At 47.8% G+C, this 24,457-nt stretch overlaps 1 protein-coding gene across 4 annotated transcripts in view; it reads right to left on the bottom strand.

Moving 5' to 3' along the window:
* Flt1 (Fms related receptor tyrosine kinase 1) overlaps positions 1–21,249 on the bottom strand; it is a 173,375-nt gene extending 152,126 nt beyond the window's left edge. For 2 of the 4 annotated variants that reach the window (XM_087579212.1, XM_087579213.1), the window contains exon 1: positions 20,907–21,249. In XM_087579212.1, the coding sequence (XP_087435338.1) occupies positions 20,907–20,970 (64 nt within the window). In that variant the 5' untranslated portion in view covers positions 20,971–21,249. 4 annotated transcript variants of the gene reach the window in all.
* Between the last annotated feature and the right edge of the window lie 3,208 nt (positions 21,250–24,457).

Below are 24,457 nucleotides of genomic sequence, written 5' to 3'. Positions count from 1 at the left end.
GCAGATAGCCCCCATTTGGAAAATTCACAATGGGACATTTTCCCAAAGAAAGTTTGAAAAGATGAAGAAAGCCATTAGCCAGCAAGAAAACAAAAAGCAAAAGTCCAGTGAGAAACCACTTGACCAAACTGCCAGGATGGTGGACATCCAAAGAGGACGGTGATACTTTGTGTTGTCACATAAGCCGGTAGGGAAATGAGAAACTGAGTCGCCACTGACAGGATTTTGTAAAGACACAGCCATCTTGGAAAACAGTACAGCAACTACTCAAAACCCATGCATGGGTTAGAAGGATTTTCCAGCAATTACTCTCTCAGATACCTACCCTAAAGAACTGAAAACACGCAGCTACATACAAACTCAGACTAAGAGCACATACAGTTCTCACAGAGGAGCCATGCGGGTTCCCAGTACATGAGGGGCCCACGACCTCCTGTACCTCCAGCACCAGGGGATCTGACATCTCTGATCTCTTTAGGAACCCTCACTTAAACACACACATGCGCATATACACATGCACGAGCACACACATACAAGCACATACATGTACACACATATACGTACACATGCATGCATATGCTAACACACACCACCCATATACATATTTCAAAAGAAAATACATCTTAAAAACAAACAGCAGTGGGGAGAAGGGTGCCACACACGTGTATACCAGCGTTTTCCTGACTGAGCCAGCCCCCAGCTCTCCAGGAGTTAACATTTGGGTTTTGCCTTCAATTTTTAGAAGGCTGATTTTAGAGAAACAGCTTACCCTTCATCTAGAAACATCACTATGTATGTACAAGTTTTACACTGTACTAGGGAAATCCATCCTCACGTCTGTTCCGTCACCAGTACTGCCAATCTACAGTTGGTTTGTATATTTTAACAGGAACTTTTAACAACATTGAGTCACACTGACAGTTCAGTTGTAGACAGACTTAAGAAAACCACTACCGTTTCATTTTAGGTTGGTTTTTTGTTTGTTTGTTTGTTTGTTTGTGTCTGCCAGGCGTGGTGGCAATGCACCTCCGACCCCAGCACTCCACAAGAAGAAGCAGGCAGATCCCTGTGAGTTTGGGGCAGGCTTGTTTTACACAGTGAGCTCCAGGCCGACCAGCCAGGACTGCATAGAATAACCTTGTCTCAACCAAAACAAACAAAAACAGAACGCCCAACTTCTAATTAATTGGTTTCAAACTCAAAGCTTTGTAGACATATTTAGTTCAGATGTGAAACATCTGTTTTCCATTTCACATACTACGTTTTCAATAGGACATAATCCTCCATGATAAATGGCCACTTTATCTAAATATAATTCAAATATCGTGTTTCAAAAAAAATCAGGCCAAAGACAATGAGCCATTTCTCGAGGTTACGTGAGGTCAATTAAATACAATTCATAATAAAAGAAGGCTCCTCCCTTCAAGATGGAGTTTATTAAAAGCCCGCATCCCATAAGTCTAATTATGGAAGAACCCTCATGGCTGGGGTGAGTGGGGAGTGTGGGGGGCAGATTTGGAGTGAGTACGGGGTACAGGTGTAAATTTCTAGAAGCTCCTGAACTTTGTATCTGAGAGGCGAAGTCCTCCGGGGCTCTGGAATGAATAGATTAGATCTAAGTCTGACTCGCAGGCACGTCACAGCTCGGCTCCGCTGTTTACAGGTGCTGTGAAGCTGTTACAAATGCAACAGTTCTAATTACTGGGTGGAGACCAGTGAGCGAGCCTTCCCGTCTCACTCCCGGGAAGACCAGGATAGGCTAGAGTTCATGTTTCACCGGCAGATGCGAAACACAGAGAATAAATAAAGTCCCAACTGTGAACCCCAAATACCAAGTCTTTCCTTCCAAACTGGCCTTATTTATCTCTTTAGTTTGGGTGCTGGGATGAAACTCAAGGTCTCATTGCATGCTGAGGACCGGCTCCATCACTTAACCCCCGGCCCCATTTGTGGCTTTTGCTCATCGGAGCACATGAGCTTGCTGATGCCTCCCTCTGTTTAAAGTGCTGGGCCAGGAGGTAACGGAGAAATGGGGGAGGTTTTTAATTCCACTCTCCATTCAGTTTAGAGGAAGGGAAAGCCCCTCCCTAGCTGGGATTCCCAGATTGAAGTCTGTTTGGGGGGGGGGGAGCAGGAAGCTGGGACTCAGTGCTGACTAATCCTTATGGAGGCAGATGACTCATGAGTTTACAGAGGGCGAACTCCCCCCACAGAGCATCTCAGAGCCAGGGTAACTGCTGTGCATCTAGCTCTCCGGGGTTCAGAGGAGGCCCCGAATGTCTATAAAACTGCTGACCAGAAAGCAAACATGTAATTTGTATAAAGTTTGGAAGCCCAGTGACCTGCTGTTCACCTTAAAGTCCTACATTCAACTCCTTTTGTCACACTAAACCCATGGAGAAAAGTCACCAGTTTCTGGCAAGTTTTTGCTATTTCTAGGTAAAGCCTCAAATCACTAGACTAAAAAAAAAAAATGGACACCGACTTTTCGTATTTATAGAAACGTAAAATAGCCATGTATCCTTCCCATCTCTGTGACTCTCTGTGCCACAAATCAAGAAGTTACCTAAGGAGGCCCGGGTGACAGCTTGGTGGGTGAAGGCACTTGCTTACACAAATCTGATAAATCGAGTTCTCTCCCTGAAACCCTAGTGGGAGGAGAAATAAGTCCCAAAAGTTGTCCTTTGACATCCACACTCGTGCCATGATATGCAGGCATCGGTACTTATATGCATGCACACATGTGTGCGTGTGTAACACACACAAACACACACACACACACCATTTAAAGAGGTTATTTAAATGCATAATGCAAACTTACCACAGCACACATGTGGAGAATTATATTCACACCAAACAAGTCCCACAAGAAGTCATAATATTACTTTTTTTTTTTTTTTGGTTCTTTTTTTCGGAGCTGGGGACCGAACCCAGGGCCTTGCACTTCCTAGGTAAGTGCTCTACCACTGAGCTAAATCCCCAGCCCCAATATTACTTTTTAAATGTTTTTTTTTCTCTCTTCTACCCTGGCTTCTTTTAGAGCTGTCATTTGACTTAGATCCACACATTTGAGTGTGTTTGTGTGTGTGTGTGTGTGTGTGTGTGTGTGTGTGTGTGTGTGGTGGGGAGGGAAGCTATCTATGGTCCTGTGGATACTGGTGAAGCACTCCGTCGTCAAGTTATTCCTGTGTAGCCACAATTCACACTTTAGTTGCCAGTCAGTGAAAGCCATCTGTAGGTACTCCGGGTCACAGTGCAAGGACATTAGGTGATGTGGCAATGTTTAAGGTGATCTGGTCCGGTACCGTATCACTCATACCATCCACAGATTGTTGAACTTACTCATCTTCCCTACATCTTTATAAAATGTTCACCAAGAGAGAAATCCCCCAGCCTCATCCCGTTCTGACTGCCGATGCATAAGAACAGGGCCGTGTCTGCAGTGGGTCTCCTGCAGGTTTTTTTTTTAACCAGACACTGGTTTCTCTGAGGGTCACAGGTTAACCTCCATCCATCATTAGCCCTGTCACCAGCTACCCTCAGGAGCCTACCCCTCCAGTGACCTACAGCCGCCAACAGCTTCTTTTCATGTGACGTCGGAATTAATTGGGTTGATGGGAGGGGGGGAGTGTCACTCTGACCAAGTGGATACCTTGCCCCGAAACCCCATGTTCTCCTTCCATGAACTCTTCTATAATTGAATGAAACTGATCTCCACGGAGCCTGCCCATGTGTCATTTCATCTTATGGTTCTGTGTCACAGAAGGTTCAAAGTCTGGTTAACAGGACATGAAACGTGGCTTGTATTTAGTGGTGAAACCTATCAGACCTCCACCTAGCTATACAAAGGGGCCAGGAACAGAGACAAATGCTCCCTAAAGAGGCATCGGGTAGATTTTATCCTAGATCCATCTCGGTTTTCCTTGTCAGTAGCAAAAAGTCCGATCCATTCGGTACCTCCCCCATCAGCTTACGTTCTCCACCAATGCCACAGCTCAGAGGACTGCATGGGAATCTGGGCCCTGATGTCACGGCATAGAGAACGGATCCCAGCGGCTGCTAAGGGCTGTGTTATTGTTCAAGGTGAAAGTCGCACGTCATTTCAGGCGAGAACACGTGCATTTCTCATAAAAATTAACACCACAGTAGCTAAAGATGGCTCAGTAGTGCCGTTGCAACAGACATAGATGTAAAACGAACATATATGGGCATATATGAAATATGTATAATGCTTTGGCCAGCTGAGGTCTATCCTGCAGGTTCCACTGAGAATCAAGAGGACTGGGTAGGATTGCATTGTTGGGTGTGGAAGTAACTGTCATGATTTACCTCAGTTGCTCTACATATCAGAAGGACAGTGGCCAGCTGTGTAGAATCATAAGTCCCAGTTTGGTTAAGGGTGTCTTCTATATCCTCTGTGAGCAACCAGTTACTAGGCTGAAAGCAGAGAATGGTACTTATGGTGCCAAGTCTCTTCCTTTCCTTACTGTTCAATGCCAACCTCTCAACCATATATAGACCATGACAACAGTTAAGCTGGAGAGAGGGCTCAGGGGTCTAGAGCACTGGCTGCTCTTCCCGAGGACCAGGGTTCAATTCCCAGCACTCACGTGGTAGCTCACAACCATGTGTAACTCCAGTTCCAGGGGATCAAATGCCCTCTTCTGGCCTCCATGGGCACTGCACTCATATGATGCACACACGTGCAGGCACAACCATACATATAAAAATTTAAAAGTCACCAAAGCATATTTTGTTCAAGTTTTAATTCTGAATCCCAATTAGTGCTACTTTGTGTAATAAAAATAGAGAAGCTTGACTGTTGTGCATGCATGCGAACATGTGTACATAAATTCATCCATGTGTACATACACGCATCCATGTGTACATGCATGCATGCATGCATGTGTGCATACATGCACCCATGTGTGCATACATGTATGCATGCATATGTGGTGTACTGAGTTATTCATGAAAGGGAAAACCACAAAAAATAAATAAAACCAACACCAAGTTTCATCCATTTTCTTCAACAGTTCTACCTTTACAATCTAGAGTCCTTTGGACATCTCCTGTGTAGAGACACAGGAGATGTTTTAAATCCATTCATTAAAGGGAAGTTGAGACAATTTCTCTCTCTGTAACCAATATTATATATGCAAACCCTCTGCCCTTCAAAACTGAAGTGGCCTGGGGTGGTGATAAAGTGGTCTATCCCAGGAGGTGTTAAAAGTGTTAAAAGGATAACATTTCTAAGCCTCGTTTTTCTTTCTTTTCCTGTTTTTCATATGTGTTTGCCATGCGTGGATGTGTATGTGCCTGTTTATATATATGGGGCACATGTGTGGGGGCACACCAACATGTTCATTCATGTGCAGATGGTGGCCAAGGCTTGATGTCTAGAATCATTCTCAAATGCCCTTCTCCTTACTCACTGGGGCAAGGTCTCTCAATCAAACACTGGCTCACCCATATGGCCGGCCTCTCTAACTAGCTCACTCTGGGGATCTCCCGTTTCTATCTTCCAAGGCTGGAATGCCTTTTACGTGAGTTCTAGAGACCCAAACTGTGACTCTCATGTCTGCACAGCAAGCATACTAGTCACTGAGACATCTCTCCAGATATATGTGCATATATTAAAAAATTAATAAAGTCTCCCGAGAATGCTCAGGCTGGCCTAGAACTCACTATGTCACCCAGTGGGAGAGGGACTGTCTTCCTGACTCCACATCCTGAGTCCGGAGGTTACAGGCGAGCAGCATCACCCCAGCTAAGCCCAGTGGACACATCTGAACACACACAGAGTAGAGGAAGCAGTAGAGAACACCGTGTTCTTTTTGTATTTTGTTAATTACTGTGTGTGGTGTTTACTGTGTATGTGCGTATGGAGGCCATAGGACAACTTGTAGGAGTTGGGTCTCTTGCTCTACAACATGGGTGCCAGGGATTGAACTCGGGAAGTCAGGCTTGGCAGCAGGCACCTTTATCCACTCACTGGCCCCTGATTGCTTTCTCAAAAGCCCTTATAACTTAACATGAGCAACAAATAAGCCAATAAATACTGCACTCCTGGGGCCAAACCAACTCCCGCGTGAGGCACACACACACATCCTAGGCGAGTGTTTACCGCTGTGCCTCACCTCCAGCCCAACAATGATTTCCTTTTAAATTCTCTTGCCTCTGAAAAACTCTACCTTCCTTGACCTCTTTGCTGAAAGGAAAAAACTTGGTTTCACCTTCTTCAGTCCTCAGATGTTTTTACTCTGGTATCTGCCCAGGAAAAAAATCAGAAGTATACATTGGTGTCACATTATGGTTTCTGAAAGGGGTTGTCTGTGGCAAGTATCTGCAGAAGACTCAGAAAATGAGGAGAGACACAGACACCATCATACGAGGTGTGTCAGCTAGGACTAACAGGTTCTACCCAGCTCTGTCCATCCCCTCTAGACCATGGAGGGCCTGGAGTGAGAGGAGAGAGCTTTTGACCAGAATGCTCCGCCCTAAGGCAGGGAAAGCAGAGGTTTCCTGGATTCTCCAGAGAACCTGGATTCTCCGGTTGGGTTGTCATACCTAAGGTCTGTGCTGGGGACCTTCACCTGCAGAGAGAGCCTTAGCGGGAGAACCTGTCTCCATAACCACATCGGGGAGCCAGCTCTTTAGGGGCGCACGGCTTCTGTTCCCAGTCTTACTCCTGGGTCTGGTGTCAATCAAGAGACCTAGCTAGCTCAGCCGGGGCTGAGAAAAGAAAATGGGCTGGACCCAGAGGATGACCAAGAAAGCATAAAAGCAAATTGTCAGACAGACAGACAGACAGACAGACAGACAGACAGACACACACACACACACACACACACACACACACACACACACACACACAGAGGAAGAATTATTTCCACTCCTGGGTGTGCTCTTCCGACCTCCTCCACTTGCACATTTATGCGCTTAGATAGTGAACAGCAGGAGCCTCCTGCAGATGCCTCTGAGACCCAGAACGGTTTGAGACACAGCACGGGTCTGCCAGCTCAGCATTTCCCGAGTGCCTCCTACATGACAGGGGGACTTCACAGCAGCAAAGATGGCTCAGAAACATTCAATTGCCTAGTGATTTCCCTACCAGAGCTGACCTCTTAGGAGACGATACTTAGACACAGAACAGTTGATGAGCAAAAAATCCAGAAGACCTCTGCCATCAACAATCCAAACTCTTCTCACTTTGTGCTTAAGCACATGCTGTTTACTGCTGTCAGTTCCGAACTCTTCACTTTCCTGAGTGGGTCACCTCCATAAAATTTGCTACACTATCCACAAAGCACAAGGATCTATTCAAGACTAAGCATGAAGCATGGTGAATTAAAACTGTATTTGTGGGCTGGAGAGATGGCTCAGTGGTTAAGAGCACTGAGTGTTCTCCCAGAGGTCCTGAGTTCAAATCCCAGCAACCACATGGTGGCTCACAACCATCTGTAATGGGATCTGATGCCCTCTTCTGGTCTGTCTGAAGACAGCTACAGTGTACTTAAATATAATAAATAAATAAATAAATCTAAAAAAAAAAACCTGTATTTGTTCTCATAAAAAAAATGAGAGGGCACCTTCTGAGGGAACAGGTTAAAATGTCCTCAAATAAAAGAATCTTCCTGGCACTTGCTTATGTAGACCAGGCTATCCTCAAACCCACAGAGAGCCACCTGCCTCTGCCTCTGTCTCTCTGCCTCTCCCTCTGACTCTGCACTTTTCTGCCTCCCTCCCTCTCTCCTCTCTCTGCCTCTCTCTGCCTCTCTCTCTCTCTCTCTCTCTCTCTCTCTCTCTCTCTCTCTCTCTCTGTCTCTCTCTGTCTGTCTCTCTCTCTCTGCCTCCTGAGTGTTGGAACTGAAGATGTGAGTCACACACCAGGCAAAATAAGAAGTCTTCTAAGCATGTGTCTAATTGGAATCGGAAGGGTGGTGACTGGCTGTGAATGAGAATTAAAGTTGCCATGATCTGTGTTATTCATCATGCAATAATGAGAGAAAACCCAGGATTCCAAATCCTTCCAAGAACAGGCCTTTCTGTGGTATCTCCTACTGAATTTTTTGCTGCCCCTGAGAAAATGATATATGTGGTCACGGAGTTCGTCAGTTCAGCTAAAGAAAAACTGAAATTTCCCAAGGTTGGCACTCTTGTTCATTTCCTGAATTTCCCCAGTTTATTTCCAAGTGACTCTGTGTGGAAAGTGCCCCGCTTGGGGTCCTTTTTACAGCAGAGGGAGACACAGAGTGGGGAGGAGACTGCGTTTAATTTCTATCTAGCAACAACTTGGGCATAACAGTCCTTAGCCTCACACCGTGTCACGGCTACTCACATGCCATCTCAGGTAATACAGCTGCTCAGCCTGCAAGCACGGCCTCCTCCCCCGGTTCTAGAAGAGTTCCCTATGGACAGGAGGCTAACACTGTAAAAAATCCTTAAAAGACAGCACTACAGGAAAGTCATCTAAAGCATGTGACTGCATTTGGACACACTTTCTGGCACTTTCCTTGACACACAAACTAAACGTCCTCAGTAGGTAGCGGGACAGGATTCTCTCCAGATTCTGATAACTGTGGTCTGCTCTGGGGATAAAACAGTGTCTGTCACTCTCAGGGTGTTAGGACAAACAAATCAATACTTCTTTCTCTTTCTTGACTTTTTGCAGGTCTGAACAGAGAGAGAGAGAGAGAGAGAGAGAGAGAGAGAGAGAGAGAGAGAGGATACCACAAGGTGCAGCTGAGTCCAGCTCAGTCAGAGAGTGCTGTCCAATGCTTAGAGTTGCTCATTGTCCAGCCCAACAGCACAACACAAACACACACACATACACACATACACATATATACAATAAAACACATACACATACACACAAACATACACACACACATACACACATACACATACACTCACATACACATACACATAAACATACATATATACATGCTCACACACATACATACAAACATACACATATACACGCTCACACACATACACACAAACATACACATATACACACTCTCACATACATATACATACACTCACATACACACATACACATACACAAAACATAAACACAATTACACTCAAACACATACAAACATCATATATGTACACTTATACATACTCTTACATACACTCACACACATATATATACACAAACACATAAATATATACACATATATTCACACTCAATACTCATATAAACATATAAACACAAATATAGACATATATACACTCATACATACTTATATAAAATATCTACACTTACGTATACACATATACACTTTCACACACATACACACAAACATACACAATTACACACACACACAATACACAACCATACACATACACCCTCACATACACAATTACACACATACATATACACACACAAACATAGACATATACACACTAACATACACATACATACTTGCACATATACACACTAACACACATACATACACACACACAAATATATATATATACACATTCACACATATATACATATACGTATACCTACACACACAAACATCATATATACACACTCATACAGACTCTCACATACACATACTCTCACACACATATATACACACATACATAAGTATGCACATACATTCACACATAACACTCATATAAACATATACGCACACATAGACATATATATACTCACACATACTTATATAAACATATCTACACCTACTACACACTCTCAAACACACATATACACATACACACAAGCTTCCAGTGTCATTCATATACAAGAACTGGGATGAGACAATCAACCCCAGACTGGAAACAACTGTCTCTTCCAAAGGCCTTTGAACTACTGTCTTCCCACAGATGCATTGACTTTTTATTCTAATCCCCCAAAACAAAGCCTGTTGCCTTTTCTTGAATCCCAAGGCCTCCGCAGTCAAGCTACTTTAGGAAAATGTCGAGGAGAGGGCTGATTTTGAAGTCAAGAAAAACACGTTTGAATTGCAGCCTAACGATCCACAGTGTGTGGCTCTCGGCAAGTCATCCAATTATCCCCCTGCCTCAGGGTTCCATCAAAGCTGAAAGTGCAGATGTTGGATGGTTACCAAGAAGCCTGTATGCTTCAAGCCTGCAGAGGAGTCTCCCTGAATCTGGATCTCTTCCCCTCCCCCTTCTGGGGAACAGAATGAGTGTCCACCCTCCCTCTGGTACACAGAGCATTTACCTTTGTGTGGAACACACTTCTGGACATGGCCGCCTCACCCCGAGGAAGCACTGAGTCTCTGAGAGCATAGGGTGTAGAGGGTGCTGGAGGAGCACGGGGTTCCCGGAAACCGTCAGAGGGCAGCCCTGGCTTTTACCACGGGGTTCCTGGAAACCGTCAGAGGGCAGCCCTGGCTTTTACCACGGGGTTCCTGGAAACCGTCAGAGCGCAGCCCTGGCTTTTACCACGGGGTTCCTGGAAACCGTCAGAGCGCAGCCCTGGCTTTTACCACGGGGTTCCTGGAAACCGTCAGAGGGCAGCCCTGGCTTTTACCACGGGGTTCCTGGAAACCGTCAGAGGGCAGCCCTGGCTTTTACCACGGGGTTCCTGGAAACCGTCAGAGGGCAGCCCTGGCTTTTACCACGGGGTTCCTGGAAACCGTCAGAGGGCAGCCCTGGCTTTTACCACGGGGTTCCTGGAAACCGTCAGAGCGCAGCCCTGGCTTTTACCACGGGGTTCCTGGAAACCGTCAGAGCGCAGCCCTGGCTTTTACCACGGGGTTCCTGGAAACCGTCAGAGGGCAGCCCTGGCTTTTACCACGGGGTTCCTGGAAACCGTCAGAGGGCAGCCCTGGCTTTTACCACGGGGTTCCTGGAAACCGTCAGAGCGCAGCCCTGGCTTTTACCACGGGGTTCCTGGAAACCGTCAGAGGGCAGCCCCGACTTTAACTCCAGACCCTTTCCATGAGAGCTTTGTCAGATTCAGGTACCACCATCAGCCCTTTGAATGACCCTTTGCACTTTGGAAGGACATGCTCATAATGGCTTTGGGGATCCTAGTCTGACATCTCCGTGAGTGTTCTTGGTTATCCACGATAAGAAAGCCCACAGGGAGAAAAGTCTGCCTTAACCGAGATCTTAACAGTATCTTCAACACACGCTGGTGAAATCTCCCAGGGCCGTTTTAAGATGGAGTAGCAGTGGCTTCTCACGTTCCGTGAGGATGACAAAAGTCCAAGGACAGACTGACTGGGGCGCCCCAGCGAAAGCAGACACCGCCTCTGAACCCCGGGAAGGCTCTTTCTCCTTCTCTGCTTTTCAATTGGATTGCACAACACCAAGAGGGAAATAAGGGACTGACAAAAGCAGGTTCAAGTAAGTCCAGCGCTCCGTACTACCAGAGACAGCCATCACTTTCCTAGAAGCTTGGTGTACCAAAGAGAGCCTCTGTACCCTGCTTCCACTTGGCACCAATGTGGTGGCAATAAAGGTGGGACCGTGCCGTTCACCACAGTCTCAGTAGAAACCACTCAGTGCCGTGAGCGCCATACCTACTCCTGGGGCCCAGTGAGATGTGTAAGCAAAAGCGCCTGTCAGTTGGGGTAGAGCTCGCTTCACACACCCTCCCACCACAGCTTCTCTGTCTCTACAGAAAAGGGTCAAGGGTCATGAATCCATGGGCTAAGACTTCAAGAAGCGACAGAGCTGCAGAGCATGGTGGCACATGCTCTTAATCCCAGCACTAGGGAGGCAGAGGCAGGCAGAGCTCTCTGATTTTGAGGCCACAACTTGAGTTCTAGGGCAGCAAGGGCTTTACGGTGAGGCCTTAGCTAAAACCAAACCAAACCAAACCAAAACACAAAGAAGAAACATAGGAGGAAGAGGAAGAGCAGAAGGAGGAACAGGGGGAGGAAGAAGAGAGAGAAAGGAAGGTATGGGGAGGAGGAGAAGGGAGAGAGGGAAGAAGGAAAGGGGAGGGGAGCTGTTGACACTCAGTCTCCAGGACCAGCTGGCTCCCTCACTGGAGTCACAATAATCCTAAGAGTCTGTTCTGCCAACGTAGCGTGCCAAGTTAACCCTGGCCTGTGTGCCACGAACAAGATTTATGAATGGGAACCCTGTCCCATAGGTCAGTGTAGCATCTTGCCCAGGCCCCGTTGTAAGGGCCAAGACATTTTTTTTTTAGCACTCACTATTATTTATCAGCTACTATAATTTTCTTAGCCAAACTCTAGCCAGGACGGAAAAGCAAAGTGCAAGTGTCAACGGAGTTGTCCCTCCCCTCAGAAGAAGCCACCTCCCCAGCCAAGAATCTGGGCCAGGTCTAGCTTTGAGCAATAGAATGTGACAGGGTGATGTGGGAATTCCAAAACGCAGGCCTTCAGACACTTTGCAGTCTGGACAATGAACTGTAGAAAAGCTCCCGCCTCCGTGACACAGAGCCCCAGCTGCACCACTGAGGGTGGAAAGGCCACACAGGAGGGGACCCAAGTACCAAGTTCTCAGGGAAACTGCCTTGGACTGTGGCTGTCCAAGAGACCCAGGCAGGCGCTAAAGGGAACTACCAGCAAAGAGCCCAGATGCCCAACCTGCAACATTCTGAGATGTATCCAACTGACATGGCCACCACATGTGGGGACAGCTTGCTACGTTCCCATGGATGGAAGATACAAATAGCTATTAGCCTCCTCCCTGCAGAAACTAGGGGCTGGGTACTCTTGTGTCTGAGGATAACGGCACCACCCATGATCCCATCGAACTCCCGAGAAGAATCCCTAGTATTCTCGAGAAAAGGGATTTGGTGTCTCCCAAGCAGGATTCAAGAATCACATCACACAAAGCCGTAGCTTTGGACAATGCAGATCCGACCGTCATGTATCAGCGCTTTTTCCTAGCAGGTCCAGAAGTCAGTCACCCAAGTCAAGGGCACTGACCGCAGTCGGAGAGACAGAGACAGTCTCCAGAGTGAAAACGAAGCATCAATCATTCCTCACACAGCACCTTGCAGAGCCCACAGCAACGCCTTGGGATGGGACCATGACCAGTGATGAACTAGGAAGAGGGGGGGCTGAGTGCCATGTGAAGGAAAACAGGGTTGGGGGACACTGATGGCTGTGTTGTCTAAATTTGCATTCAATCCCGGCTTCTAGCTCCTGCCGTCCAACCATCAGAACACAGCAACTCTTAAGGCAAATTGATTTAGTCACATTGCCTGGACACACTCGGGGGCTCTGTCCTTGGTGTCTAGGCATTTCCTCTGACAAAATCCACTGACGCATACTCTTTCTGGTGGGAAAACGGTTTCCTCCCCACCAGTCTAGACATAATTTCTTTAGAGTCTGCTCCAGATCAATACCTGGATAGTTTGTCTCCCACATACCCAGGCCCTGATAACGAGCCACAGGTCTGTGGTCCCCAAGGACACCAGGTCTCTCAGCTTTCCCCAGAATTTGTTAGAGAAGCAAACTGTCAGAGGGTGGGAGGATGGCTCAGGTACAAAGCACTTGCTGCCCAAACCTGAGGACTTTAACCAAAGTCTCTAAACCGCGGAGCCATCTCTCCAGCCCTTAAGTTGTCATTCTCAGTCTCAGCTGGCTACTAGAATCCCCTCAGGCTTTAAAATGGTCAATGCTCAGGTCCCACCAAAATCATGGAGTAAGCTAGTTAGAGGCATCTTTTTTTTTTTTTTTTTCGGAGCTGGGGACTGAACCCAGGGCCTTCCACTTGCTAGGCAAGTGCTCTACCACTGAGCTAAATCCCCAACCCTGGAGTAAGCTAGTTAGGGATGCGGAGGCAGTGAACAGATACTTACGGCTCCTAAAGGAGACGAACAGGCTGGGGAGCAGGGCTCTACAGCTCCAGTCATCCTTTGGCGGGCTAAGTCCTCATCATGGTTTCGCTGAAAGTGGTGTCGGGTTTGAGTGACTTTGTGTTTGTGTACAAGGAGAACCAGGTCATGCCAGGTTCACTTGAGGCCTCTTTCGACAAAAGAATCTGGTCATTGTTAAAGCTTTGCCTCTGCAGGCTGCACGGGTGGGTCTGTGGCTTGAAAGGAAATCCCATGCAGATCCCACGCATGTGGGGGAAAGGTAGACCTGGGAGCAGTGTGAATATCTGTGGAGAGGCTCTAAAGTGTTTGCCAGGGCTGTGCCATGGCGAGGCCAGGCAGAGTACGGGTGCAAAACACACTGGCCTCCCAGCCGGAGGTCGACCATGAGGTCCGGCAGCCACAGTACCAGGCAGTGATCCCCCACTTTGCAGTCAAAGATTCTGGAGAATGGTGGTGAGCACCCCTGGTGTTCATTCGAGTGTTTGGAAGCAAATGCCTCATAGAGCTTCATTTCTTGTTAAAGCTCGGATAGTTAATGCTGTTCTCCCCCAAATCCATGTTCTCCGAGACACTGATCATTTGGTTAGTTACTGCGTCCTTAGGATGACATCTACCTGCTGTGATTGGAGGGGGGAGCTAAGCCTGAGTCTGTGTGAAGAGGTTAGGAACAGGATGCAGACGTCCCATGTGGGAGCCAGGAAATGCTAGGGGCCAGCCTGGCCTTTGTCTCCTAATCACACAGCCAAAGGCCATCACTAGGGAGTGAGGGCAGAGATGGACCCTGGTCCTGGAGATGACCACAAATCCCTCACTTAATAAATAAAAAGCACATGGGGATTTTGAAAATGACCAATTCTGATAGACTGTGTGTGTGTGTGTGTGTGTGTGTGTGTCTGCACATGCGTGTATGCACATACACTGATACTGTTGGCTATAGAACATATTATATTAAGAATACTGGAGCTTGTCCAGGGTGTGGGTAGGGTGGAGAAAAGGACCGACTTCAGCTCAGACCATAAATACAGATTTTTTTTTTTAATTTACTGATGGGAGCTAGAGAAGTGTTCAGAGGATAAGAGGACTGGTCGCTCTTCCAGAAGACCCAGATTCAATTCTCAGCACCCACACGGTGGCTCACAAACATTGGTAACTCCTGTTTCAGGGTATCTGACACCCTCACACGGACATGCATGCAGGTTAAAAAAAACAGTGCACATGAAATAAAAGTAAATATATAAATATAGAAGCAAAGAAATAAATTCAGAGGTTGTAGTTTTATTGTCAGTTTTATTGTCTGGTTTATTCTTTGAGTTTAATGTCTTCATCTAAAATATTGATGTGTGGACCTGGAGAGACGGCTCAGAGGTTAAGAGCACTGGCTGCTCTTCCAAAGGTCCTGAGTTCAAATCCCAGCAACCACATGGTGGCTCACAACCATCTGTGATGGGGTCTGATTCCCTCTCCTGGTGTGGGTAAAGACAGAGCGCTCATATACATTAAATCGTAAATAAATCGTTTGTTAAAATGGTGTGCCTGTGTCTGCACGTCAGCCCTGTGTGGGATTCTTTCCGAGACTCGAAGAAAGCATTGATCTTCAGGAACTGGAGGTGGTTACAAGCTGCCCAACATGGGTGCTGAAACGGAACTCTGGCCTCCTGGAGAGTAACTGCTCCTAGTCACCAAATCATCCTTCTAGTCCTTAATTTCCTTTCAATTGTTAACGGAGAAAATAATCGCATGCTTATGGGGTAAGGAGTGATGCCCCACATGCAGACAGCTGTTGGGAAGAATCCATTAAATAATCCCAGAGGCCCAGCGGGCAGACCAGAACACAAGGACAAACAGGAATGAAAGCATACCTGACTCTCAGAGGCGTCTGTGAGAGGGCTGTGTGGTGACCTACTCATGTCTCCTCTCCGGCAACATTTCTGAAGGTTCCAAGAACTTAGACACAGGCTCTTCCCCAAAGAGGAAAGGCACAGGCAGCTAACACGCAAACAGTGCAGGTGAGAGACCTACAGGAAGCTGCATACTCCGGTCCAGGGAGGGCAGGGAGAAGCCCTCATTCTGTCTGGCTACCGGGAGGAGCTGCCCTGCTGCCCAGGGTTTCCCAGGGAGGGAGGGAGGGATTGACAAGGAGCCCAATGATCTCAGAGGTGGTCCAGCAGTAGGAAAGAGGGGCAGAGTTAACATAGGTGGGACAGAAGGTGGAGGGACCGAATGACAGATTAAATCGGCACCATAAACCATGGCTACTCCAAAGAAGGAGCCCAAGGGCTCACAAGGAAAATTAATCTTCTCTTAGATAACTTCGTGGGCTACTAAGCGGCTATAGATTTTAAATTTGTTTGTTTGGATTTTTTTGTTTGGTTTTGGGTTTTTTTTTTATTTATTTTTTGTTTGGTTGGTTTTTTGGTTTTTTTTGTTTGTTTGTTTTTTGTTTTTGTTTTTGTTTTTTGTTTTTTTTTTTTGTTTTTTTTTTTTGGTCTTTTTGAGACAGGGTTTCTCTGTGTTGGCCTGGCTGAGATCAGAGGCATGGACCACTGGGCACTGAAGTTGTTAATTTAACTCCTTGGGAAGGAGTGGGACATAAGCTTTAACAATCTCATGGTTAAGGAGATGGTGGGAGAGTAGCTCAATGGTAGAGCCTTTGTTGAACGACTGAGAGAGCCCAGATTTGATCCCCGGCACCACAAAATACTACTACTACTACTACTACTACTACTACTACTACTACTACTACTACTACTATAAATGTATGCAGATATCACGATTTAATGAATATTGGGTCTCCCCACTTTGTTCGAGTGGAGAATATGCACAAAAGCAGAAGAAATGTGAACTATGGGTGGACCTTCAGGGTGTCATCCTGGGTCTGCCACTGGCCAACTTCGGAGCTAGAAAATATCACAGAACTGCTGTACCCTCCAGGAGCTGAGCCCCAAGGCACTCTCACAACAAATGTGTGTGAGAGAGACAAGGTCGAGTCTCCCTCTCAAGGAGCCTGACATGGAAGACAGAGGCAGGAATCAGAAATGGTCTTCAAGCATCCAGGTTTGCAAAGGCGGATGGGAAATGCCCAGGAATTCTTGACGTCCCCCCCCACCCCCACATCCGCCCAGCAACAATGCAGGATGTCTAACTCACTGTCTTCAGCAGACTGAGTAGAACCATTTCCTTAATGAACACCCCCACACACGCCCCCGACGGTGCCTCACGCTAAATCAGAGGCTTCTCTCTCCGGTTCCTTCAAATACTCCATTCCTCCCATTTCCTTCCCTTCCTTCAGTCTGGAATAAAGTCCAGCAATTTAATGTTCAATCACTGTGCGGCATCCAAGGAACCACTGATTTCGGCCTCCACCGCTGTCCTGGAAAGCAACTGGCAGGGCCGGAGTCTTTCCTCAGGAGCCGCTCTGCTCTGCTAAGCTAAACCAACATGTCAGCTGCTCCTGGTATAATTTTTACTTAAAATAAAGAGAGCCTGGTGTGTTCTTCAAATATCCTCTTCCGCTATGCACAGTATCAAGTACGTTGAAAAATGGTTCTTAACCTGCGATGACCACACATCACCTACTGTGTGCTGGGCCAAATAAACCCTGCTCACCAGTTCCCAGCTTCCTGAATCCCTTTTCACCCCTGGGCTCACTCTTGCACACATTAAGAGCACCACAGAAACCGCTTGCTCTGTTTCTGTTCTCTCTTAGCTTGACTGCAAAGCCAGGGTAGGGATCAGCCACAGTTCTGTTGGGTTACACCACACAATTTCCTCCCAAGGAACCACCTTTCCAGAGGGAAGGGGGCAAGTGTCACTATAAAGCCTTTTGGGGGGAATAGATATATCACTTCAAGTTCCACATTATACACATTCGAGGACTCAGAAATGTCCCCAAAGTTTTGGAGAGGGGGGAAAAATAATTACTTGGTTGGTCTTTTAGAAGTCACAAAAATAGGTTTAACTATTAAATAAGAGGTTTAGTAGTAGCCTTGCTGTAATCTGGAACAGTTTTAGAACATAGCTGTTTTTAAAAAACAAACAAACAAACAAAAACTAATAAATATTAACTTTTTTTAAAGCAAGAAATACGGGGTGGGGGTGGTTAAAGCGACAGATATCTTCCATGTGGTTAACGTGACTTAGTCCCTGTCGTAGTTACGCATTCTGCTGAGGAAAAACAAAAGGCCCACGCTAATGATCTATGCCTGAGGCATCTGGGATGGCCTCCTCCACCAGCCTCCCACCCCCCAAAAAAGGAAGCCCACTAAAGACCAGGTTAATTGGTTGGTCTAGAACTTTCTACCAGAGAAAAGGATCAGGTGTGATTCCTGACAGCAACCCCCCAGCTCGGCAGCCACAGTGTCAAATGGCTTAGCGCCCATTAGCAGGCATAAGAATGGCAGGGAACCTGGAAAACAGAAGGACCCCATTCTGTTTGCTTTGTGAAATTCAGTCACTGAATTTTAGAGTTGAAAAGGAGCCTTCGGAAATCAACCATATTTTTAGGCCAGATAGTGGTGGCCCACACCTTTCATCCCAGCACTGGGAGGGCAGAGGCTAGCCTGGTCTACAGAGTAAGTTCCAGGAGAGCCAGGGCTACACAGAGAAACTCTTGCATAGAGGGGGGGAAAATCAACTATATTTTTTAATTTTGCCAATTTTTAAAAGAAAAAAAATGCCAGTTGGGGAATCATTTGAAAAGAAACTATATAGCCTATTAAAGACTTTTCAACCAGGAAAAAAATTAATGCTGCACTAAAAAGATTTTTTTCAAAGAAACCCTAGTTCACAGTTTATCTGCAAGATGACTGATCAGTTGGAAAGCAACATGAACCATAAGAGTCCCATTTAAAATATGCCATTTTGGGAAAAGCACAGCTCTGTAAGTCTTGGAGAAAAAAAAATAGAAACCACTATGTAAAACTATGTATGAGAAATGCATTCTATTCAATTTTGAAATAGGTATTATTATAATTATAATTATAATAATAATAATTATTATTATTATTAATTTATCGAGAAAGGGACTCCCTTCAGAGCCAATGTCTCTGGTTAGAACTCACCATCCCTCTGCCTTAGGTCTTGAGTTCTTGGAATATGGATGTAGCCCTCACACCTGGCTGTTAATATTTGCATTATTTTTATTTTAACTCAGAGTTACCATACACACACCCCAATCCCAAAATTTAAGTATTTCTAACTAGTTCTACCAAACTCCAAATGTTAGCTGCTTAAAGAAAAGTAAGGGAGGGGGAGAGGGAAGGATAAAGGGGTGAGAAGGGAGAGAGAAGGAGAGAGAGAGAGGTGAGCAAAAGAAGTGCACGCTGGTGTGGTGTTAATCAAGGGTATGGAGTTAAACAAGAGTGTGGTGTCTTAAACCTTGAACAGGAGACTGAACTTTTTAAGAGACAGTGGTCTCCATAGCTACAAAGAGGACCCGAAAGTATTGTAGTTCGTAACTAATAAAGAGGCTCTAACACCCGATGGGGCTCAGCGCCTGGCTAGCCGGTGCAAAGCGACTCCGTGCGTTACCCGTTACCCGTACCGTTTCTGTACTGCTTCAATCTGCCTCTGCTGGTCTCAACCCCATATAAAATTACGCTTAGCTAAAACCAACCACGCTTTAAAGTTTAAAAGTAAAGACACGTGTGCGAAGCAGAAAATCCAATGAGACATGGGTTTTCCCCCTCTATAACTTGGGGGTTTGCAGTAATTTTTAAGCTAGCTTTTGCCTTTATATAGTAAACTAGTATTTAAACTCTCTAAGCGATTATATTTCGAATAAGCAGCTCTTCAAAAACATTTGAGAAATAGAAAATACAAGAACTCGTTTAATATCATTGTTCTAGAACCTAGCCAGCCCATGTCGAGTTCTGGCTTTACCATTTCAATCCATTTTAATTATAAACCCCTGCTCATTACTTTGAAAGGAAGTGCAGTCTTCTCATTCCTAAAGGCTCGTTCTTACTGCCTTTAAAATCCGTGTTGCCTTTCTTTCTGGGGCCATTACAATCCTGACTCTTTCTTCTCTACCTTTTTTCCCCAACCACGTTGCTTTAAAGAAAGGTGTTCTGGTATCTGGCTCTGCCCAAAGCGACCTCACAGGATCCTTCGCCCCTCGCGCCTGCAGACCTGGAGTTAAGAGTTCCCGAGCTCCATTCAGCTTTTTAACCCTTGGATGACAAAGGTCTCCACATTAAATGCTCTTAAAATCTGCTGGTCCCTGATCCGTCCTCCCCTCCACCTCCCCAGCGCTTTTTACATCCCAGTGAAGGCTGATTTAGGCGATGTGCATACCTCACCTACTCCTTAAACCACAGCTTTCGGTCCAAATTGCCAGGTCCTCCCCCCTTGATTCATAACCTAAAGGTAGGGCTTAAATTTCCAAAACTTGAAGACTGGACCCTAGGCTGCCGGGCGCTTTGAGTCACTCACGCCGACGACCTGGACCGCACACCGGCCCGCACCCGCGGAGGCCCCACCCGAGAGACAGCGCTCAGCGAACTGCGGGGAAGAAACTGTGCCCGCTGTACGTTCCCCAACTTCCTCCGGACGGTCCCAAGCGGGTACGGGAACCAGAGCTGGCCCTTTGCTGGCTCCATCTGCTCGCCGCGGGCACGGGATCCTTCCCAAATTTGACCTCCTTTGCTCTGGTAGAGCGAGATCATCGCTATCGAGCCCTCTTCTGTCCAGCCCCGGGCAGCCTCTCTGACATCTAGCTCGCTCTAGCTAACCCTAGAGGACTCAGCCTCAGCCGGGGAGCGGGCTCTGGATGCAAAAAGGTCCACCAGTGTGGTGATCTGCACTTCCAGAGTCTACGGAGCGAGCGCCTACCCCAGAGCCTGGCAGGGGACAAGCGGCTCCGGGTGCACTCCGCAGATAATCTGGCTCTGACCCCAGCGCGGAGCTAAGGAGAGTCTGAACAGTGATGCCAACTTCCAGCGGCGCCCACTGGGGGAGAGGAAAAAAGATGTGTGTCCCGAGGCGTACCCACTGCTACAAGTGTCCCCGGCTCCCGCCGGAGCTCGCTTGCCCGCTTGTAGTCTCGCTCTCCCGGACCACCCCGTGGCTGCCCAACCCCGACGAGCTCCAACTCGTGGTCCCCGGCGCGTCTCACCTGTGAGAAGCAGACACCCGAGCAGCGCGCAAGGCAGGACCGCGGTGTCCCAGCAGCTGACCATGGTGAGCGCGACGCGGCCTGCTGGCCCGGTGCCCGCGCTCTCCGAGGCCGACGGAGCAGCCGCCCGAGCCGGTCCCCTCCTGCTCCTGATGGCGCCGCGAGAGCTCTTCTCGCGCCTGCAGCCGAGGTGGTGTGGGGGGCGGAGGGGATCCTCCCAGTCTCGCGTCCGCTAGCCGCTGCGCTTGAGTCCCGGAGCCCGCTCGGAGCCGCTGCCACCACTACCACCACTACCTCCGGGGAGTGTCCGCCACCGCGCTCCGAGCCTCCCGAGGACCTCGCTGAAGCGCAGCCGAGGGCGGGGGCGATTTATAACCTTCCCCAGCCCACTTCCTACCCCGGCACCTCCTTCTAGTGACGTCAAGGGGTCCCCCACCCCTCATCCGCCTCCCCACCTACCCTCTTCTTCCTCCCGGAGGGGCGGGGGCCGGCGAGGGCGGGTGGCCTGGGGGCCGGAGCGCGCGTGCGGTGGCGCTAGGCGCGCGGGTCCCGGGGCAGGTTCGCAGGTTCAGCGTCCTTGATCGGTGCCCTGCTGCCCCCGCCCCTCCTGCCCATCGCTCTCAGGAAATCCTTGCCCAGCTCCCTCCACCGGGCTTACTCAGCTCTGGTGACCGCCCGAAACTGAGGAGGGGACCGGCGAAGTGCACCGCCCTGCCCCCGGGGCGGGAAGTCTTATCCTAGGGAAGCTGGCCGCGCCCCCGCGACGGTGTCCCTGGCACCGAGGAACGAGGCGCAGTCGAGCCCTCTCCTGAGCGGTCCCGCCGGTCCCTGACCCCGCCAGACTGTTCCCAGACGGCGAAGGAAGGCGCCAGAGACCCTCCGCTTAAGGCACTTGGACCCGGAGCGTCCGAAGGAACCGGACGCCTTGCCAGGCACCTTCGGAAAGAGCGCGGGGCCGCGCGGGTCCCAAGGGAGGGAGTCTGTGTCTTTTTCGGCTGCATTAATGCACCCGCCCAAGCCATTTCCTCAACCCTCTGCTTCCTAGAAGCAAAACAAGGAATAACATGTTACCTTTTTCAAAAGCCAAGGCGTGAGACACGCTCCTGCAACTTGTAAAGGGCCAAGAACTTGAACTCTATGTCTGAAACGCTGGATGGAAAAGAAATCTTTTTGGTGGAAGCCGGCTAGCCAAGATGACTGACTCGAATGTTCTTGGAACAAAAACGGGTGAAATTAACTTGAGACACTAGATCATTTACGATGACACTAATTCCACGTTGTTCCTCAATTATGTATCCATTAACTGGAAGGCTGAAGTCGTCCCGGCCTCCCCGGAGCAGCCCGGTCTTGTCCCTGTAAATACTGCAGGTTTGAAAAATAGCTCATTGCAACCTGCCAGATGCCGGTGATAAAATGGCTCCTAAATGGGACCAGAGGCTTTTCCTGAAGGACTAGACTAAATCTCCGGTAGGGAAGGTTGCGCAACCCGAGTTGCCTCACTGCTAAGAGAGTCTGCGCCACCCCCCCCACCCCCACCCCCACTCCCGCAGCTCTCCTAGGGCAGCGGGAGCCGCTGAGCCAAGGCCAGGGAAATTCTTCTCTCCTTCGTGGTCAGGAGAAAGGAAAGGCCGCTATGAGCCGCAGCTCACCTGCGGACTTCCCCTCCCGGTTCTGCTTTCTCTACAACCCTCCACTAGGGTCAGTGCTCCTGCACTCTGCCTCGAATTGCTCTCCCAATCAGGAATCACACGGGATGGCCAGCACTAGGTAATAATAATTCTCCCAACTGAATCTCCAGCCGTAGATGGTTTAAGACACACCCACACAGTCAAACTGTCCCCGTCTCTAAGAGCTCTCGTCACGCCCACACATCTTCCACGAGGTGCGGTGCGCGCAGCCCTTTAAGCAGCAGCAGGTGTTTGGGCTGGAAAGAGTTCGCCCATGGAAACCCTATGTTGCTGAGGCTGGAGGGGCTACGCCGACCAGGCTGGCAGATCAAGAAACCAAGATACACAACGCAGAGGACGTTCACGCTTCTGGAGGGCGTGGAGCCCACCATGAGCACAGAAACACGGGCGTGACTACTGGAGGGAAAGACCAGGGAGGGGAACTACTAACCTAAGGGAAGCGTCCTGTATACAGTCCTCAACGGTTTACTTTAACGCGTTGTTTTCAAAAGGCATTTTATGGTTTCGAATACTCAAGGAGACACTGGCGAGTTTGTTGCCAGAAATGATCCCACGATGACTTTATTGAAGCCAGACAGGTATTTGACCGACAGCCAAAACCATCTATAACTTAAGCTGTGCATCAACAATGATAAAATATCGTTCAATTATCTAAGATTAATGGCCTCGTAGTTGAACGTAGCTAAGGTTTATATGCTGTGGTCTTCCGTACATTCCTCCAATTATTCTTTTGAAAAGTCCCAGACTTTTAATTACAGCCAGCAACTCCCACACTGGTATTTCTTTTAGGCTGCATTTATTATTATTAATTATTATTATTATTATTATTAAAATTTTTAAATGGTACAAACTGGCCATTTCAACTTCACTTCGATATGGAGAATAAAGGATTAAGACCTTTCCCCCAAAAGCGATAACACCATTGAATAATGGGTTACAGGATTCTTCTAACTAAATCGGTCCTGAAAGAGGTTTTCTAGACACCACTGATGGGAAAGATCAAATTCAACACGCCTGGTATGTATGAAAAGCTATTTGCAGTAGATTATCTGCTTGCTTCCTGACCACGTACAAAAGAACATTTCATCTCCTGCACGCCTAGCAAAACCAGATACTCTCTCCGGCTATCAGCCACATTCTCCTGAAGTTTCTCTCTTGCCCCTATTCAGCAACACACTGTTGTCCAGTCAGTGGCTTAAATATTCAAGACTGAATAAGGGGGTTGGGGCATCAATAAGAGTGTCAGGAGGGGAACTCAGAGCTGGTCTACAGGGGGAGGGGGAGGGGAGATGAGGAAGAAGAAAAGGAAGAGGAGGAAGAGGCGGGGTGACATTAAGCTCGGTTGTTGAAAAAAAAATCCTTGTTGATACACAACACAGAGCTTGTGTACAAGCAGCTGATGATCTTGTCAACTCTGTATGCATCGTTGGAAGAAAAACAAGCAAACAAGCCTCCTGTGACATTTTGGGACAGTGAGGCTCCTTGGTGAGCACCCCAGACCAGACGGTACCTTCCAGTTTTATTGACCAGAAATGGATCAACAGGCTAGAACAACAAGAGAGTCTTGCTTATTTCAGCCATCCAAGGGCTACAGGTACGGTCCAGCAGAAGACCATAGGACACCTAATATGCACGGGGTCCCTAGATTTGGTCCTCGGTCCTGTAAGCAGAGAAGCAGAGGGAGATCCTTCCACTCTGACAACTTCTCAAGAACACTGACTGACCGCTCACAAACGCAACTTTATCTCTAGGCTCTCTGTCCTTGTCTCCTTGACCACTTCTTAAATGACATGTTCTAGAAATCGCTCCCAGCTTCCACTGGAGGATTCCATTTTACTAACATTCTCTGCAGGTGGCATAGAC

Source organism: Rattus norvegicus, chromosome 12, assembly GCF_021556685.1.
Source record: "Rattus norvegicus strain SHRSP/BbbUtx chromosome 12, alternate assembly SHRSP_T2T, whole genome shotgun sequence".
NCBI lineage: Eukaryota > Metazoa > Chordata > Mammalia > Rodentia > Muridae > Rattus > Rattus norvegicus.
This window is presented reverse-complemented; position numbering and strand designations above follow the sequence as displayed.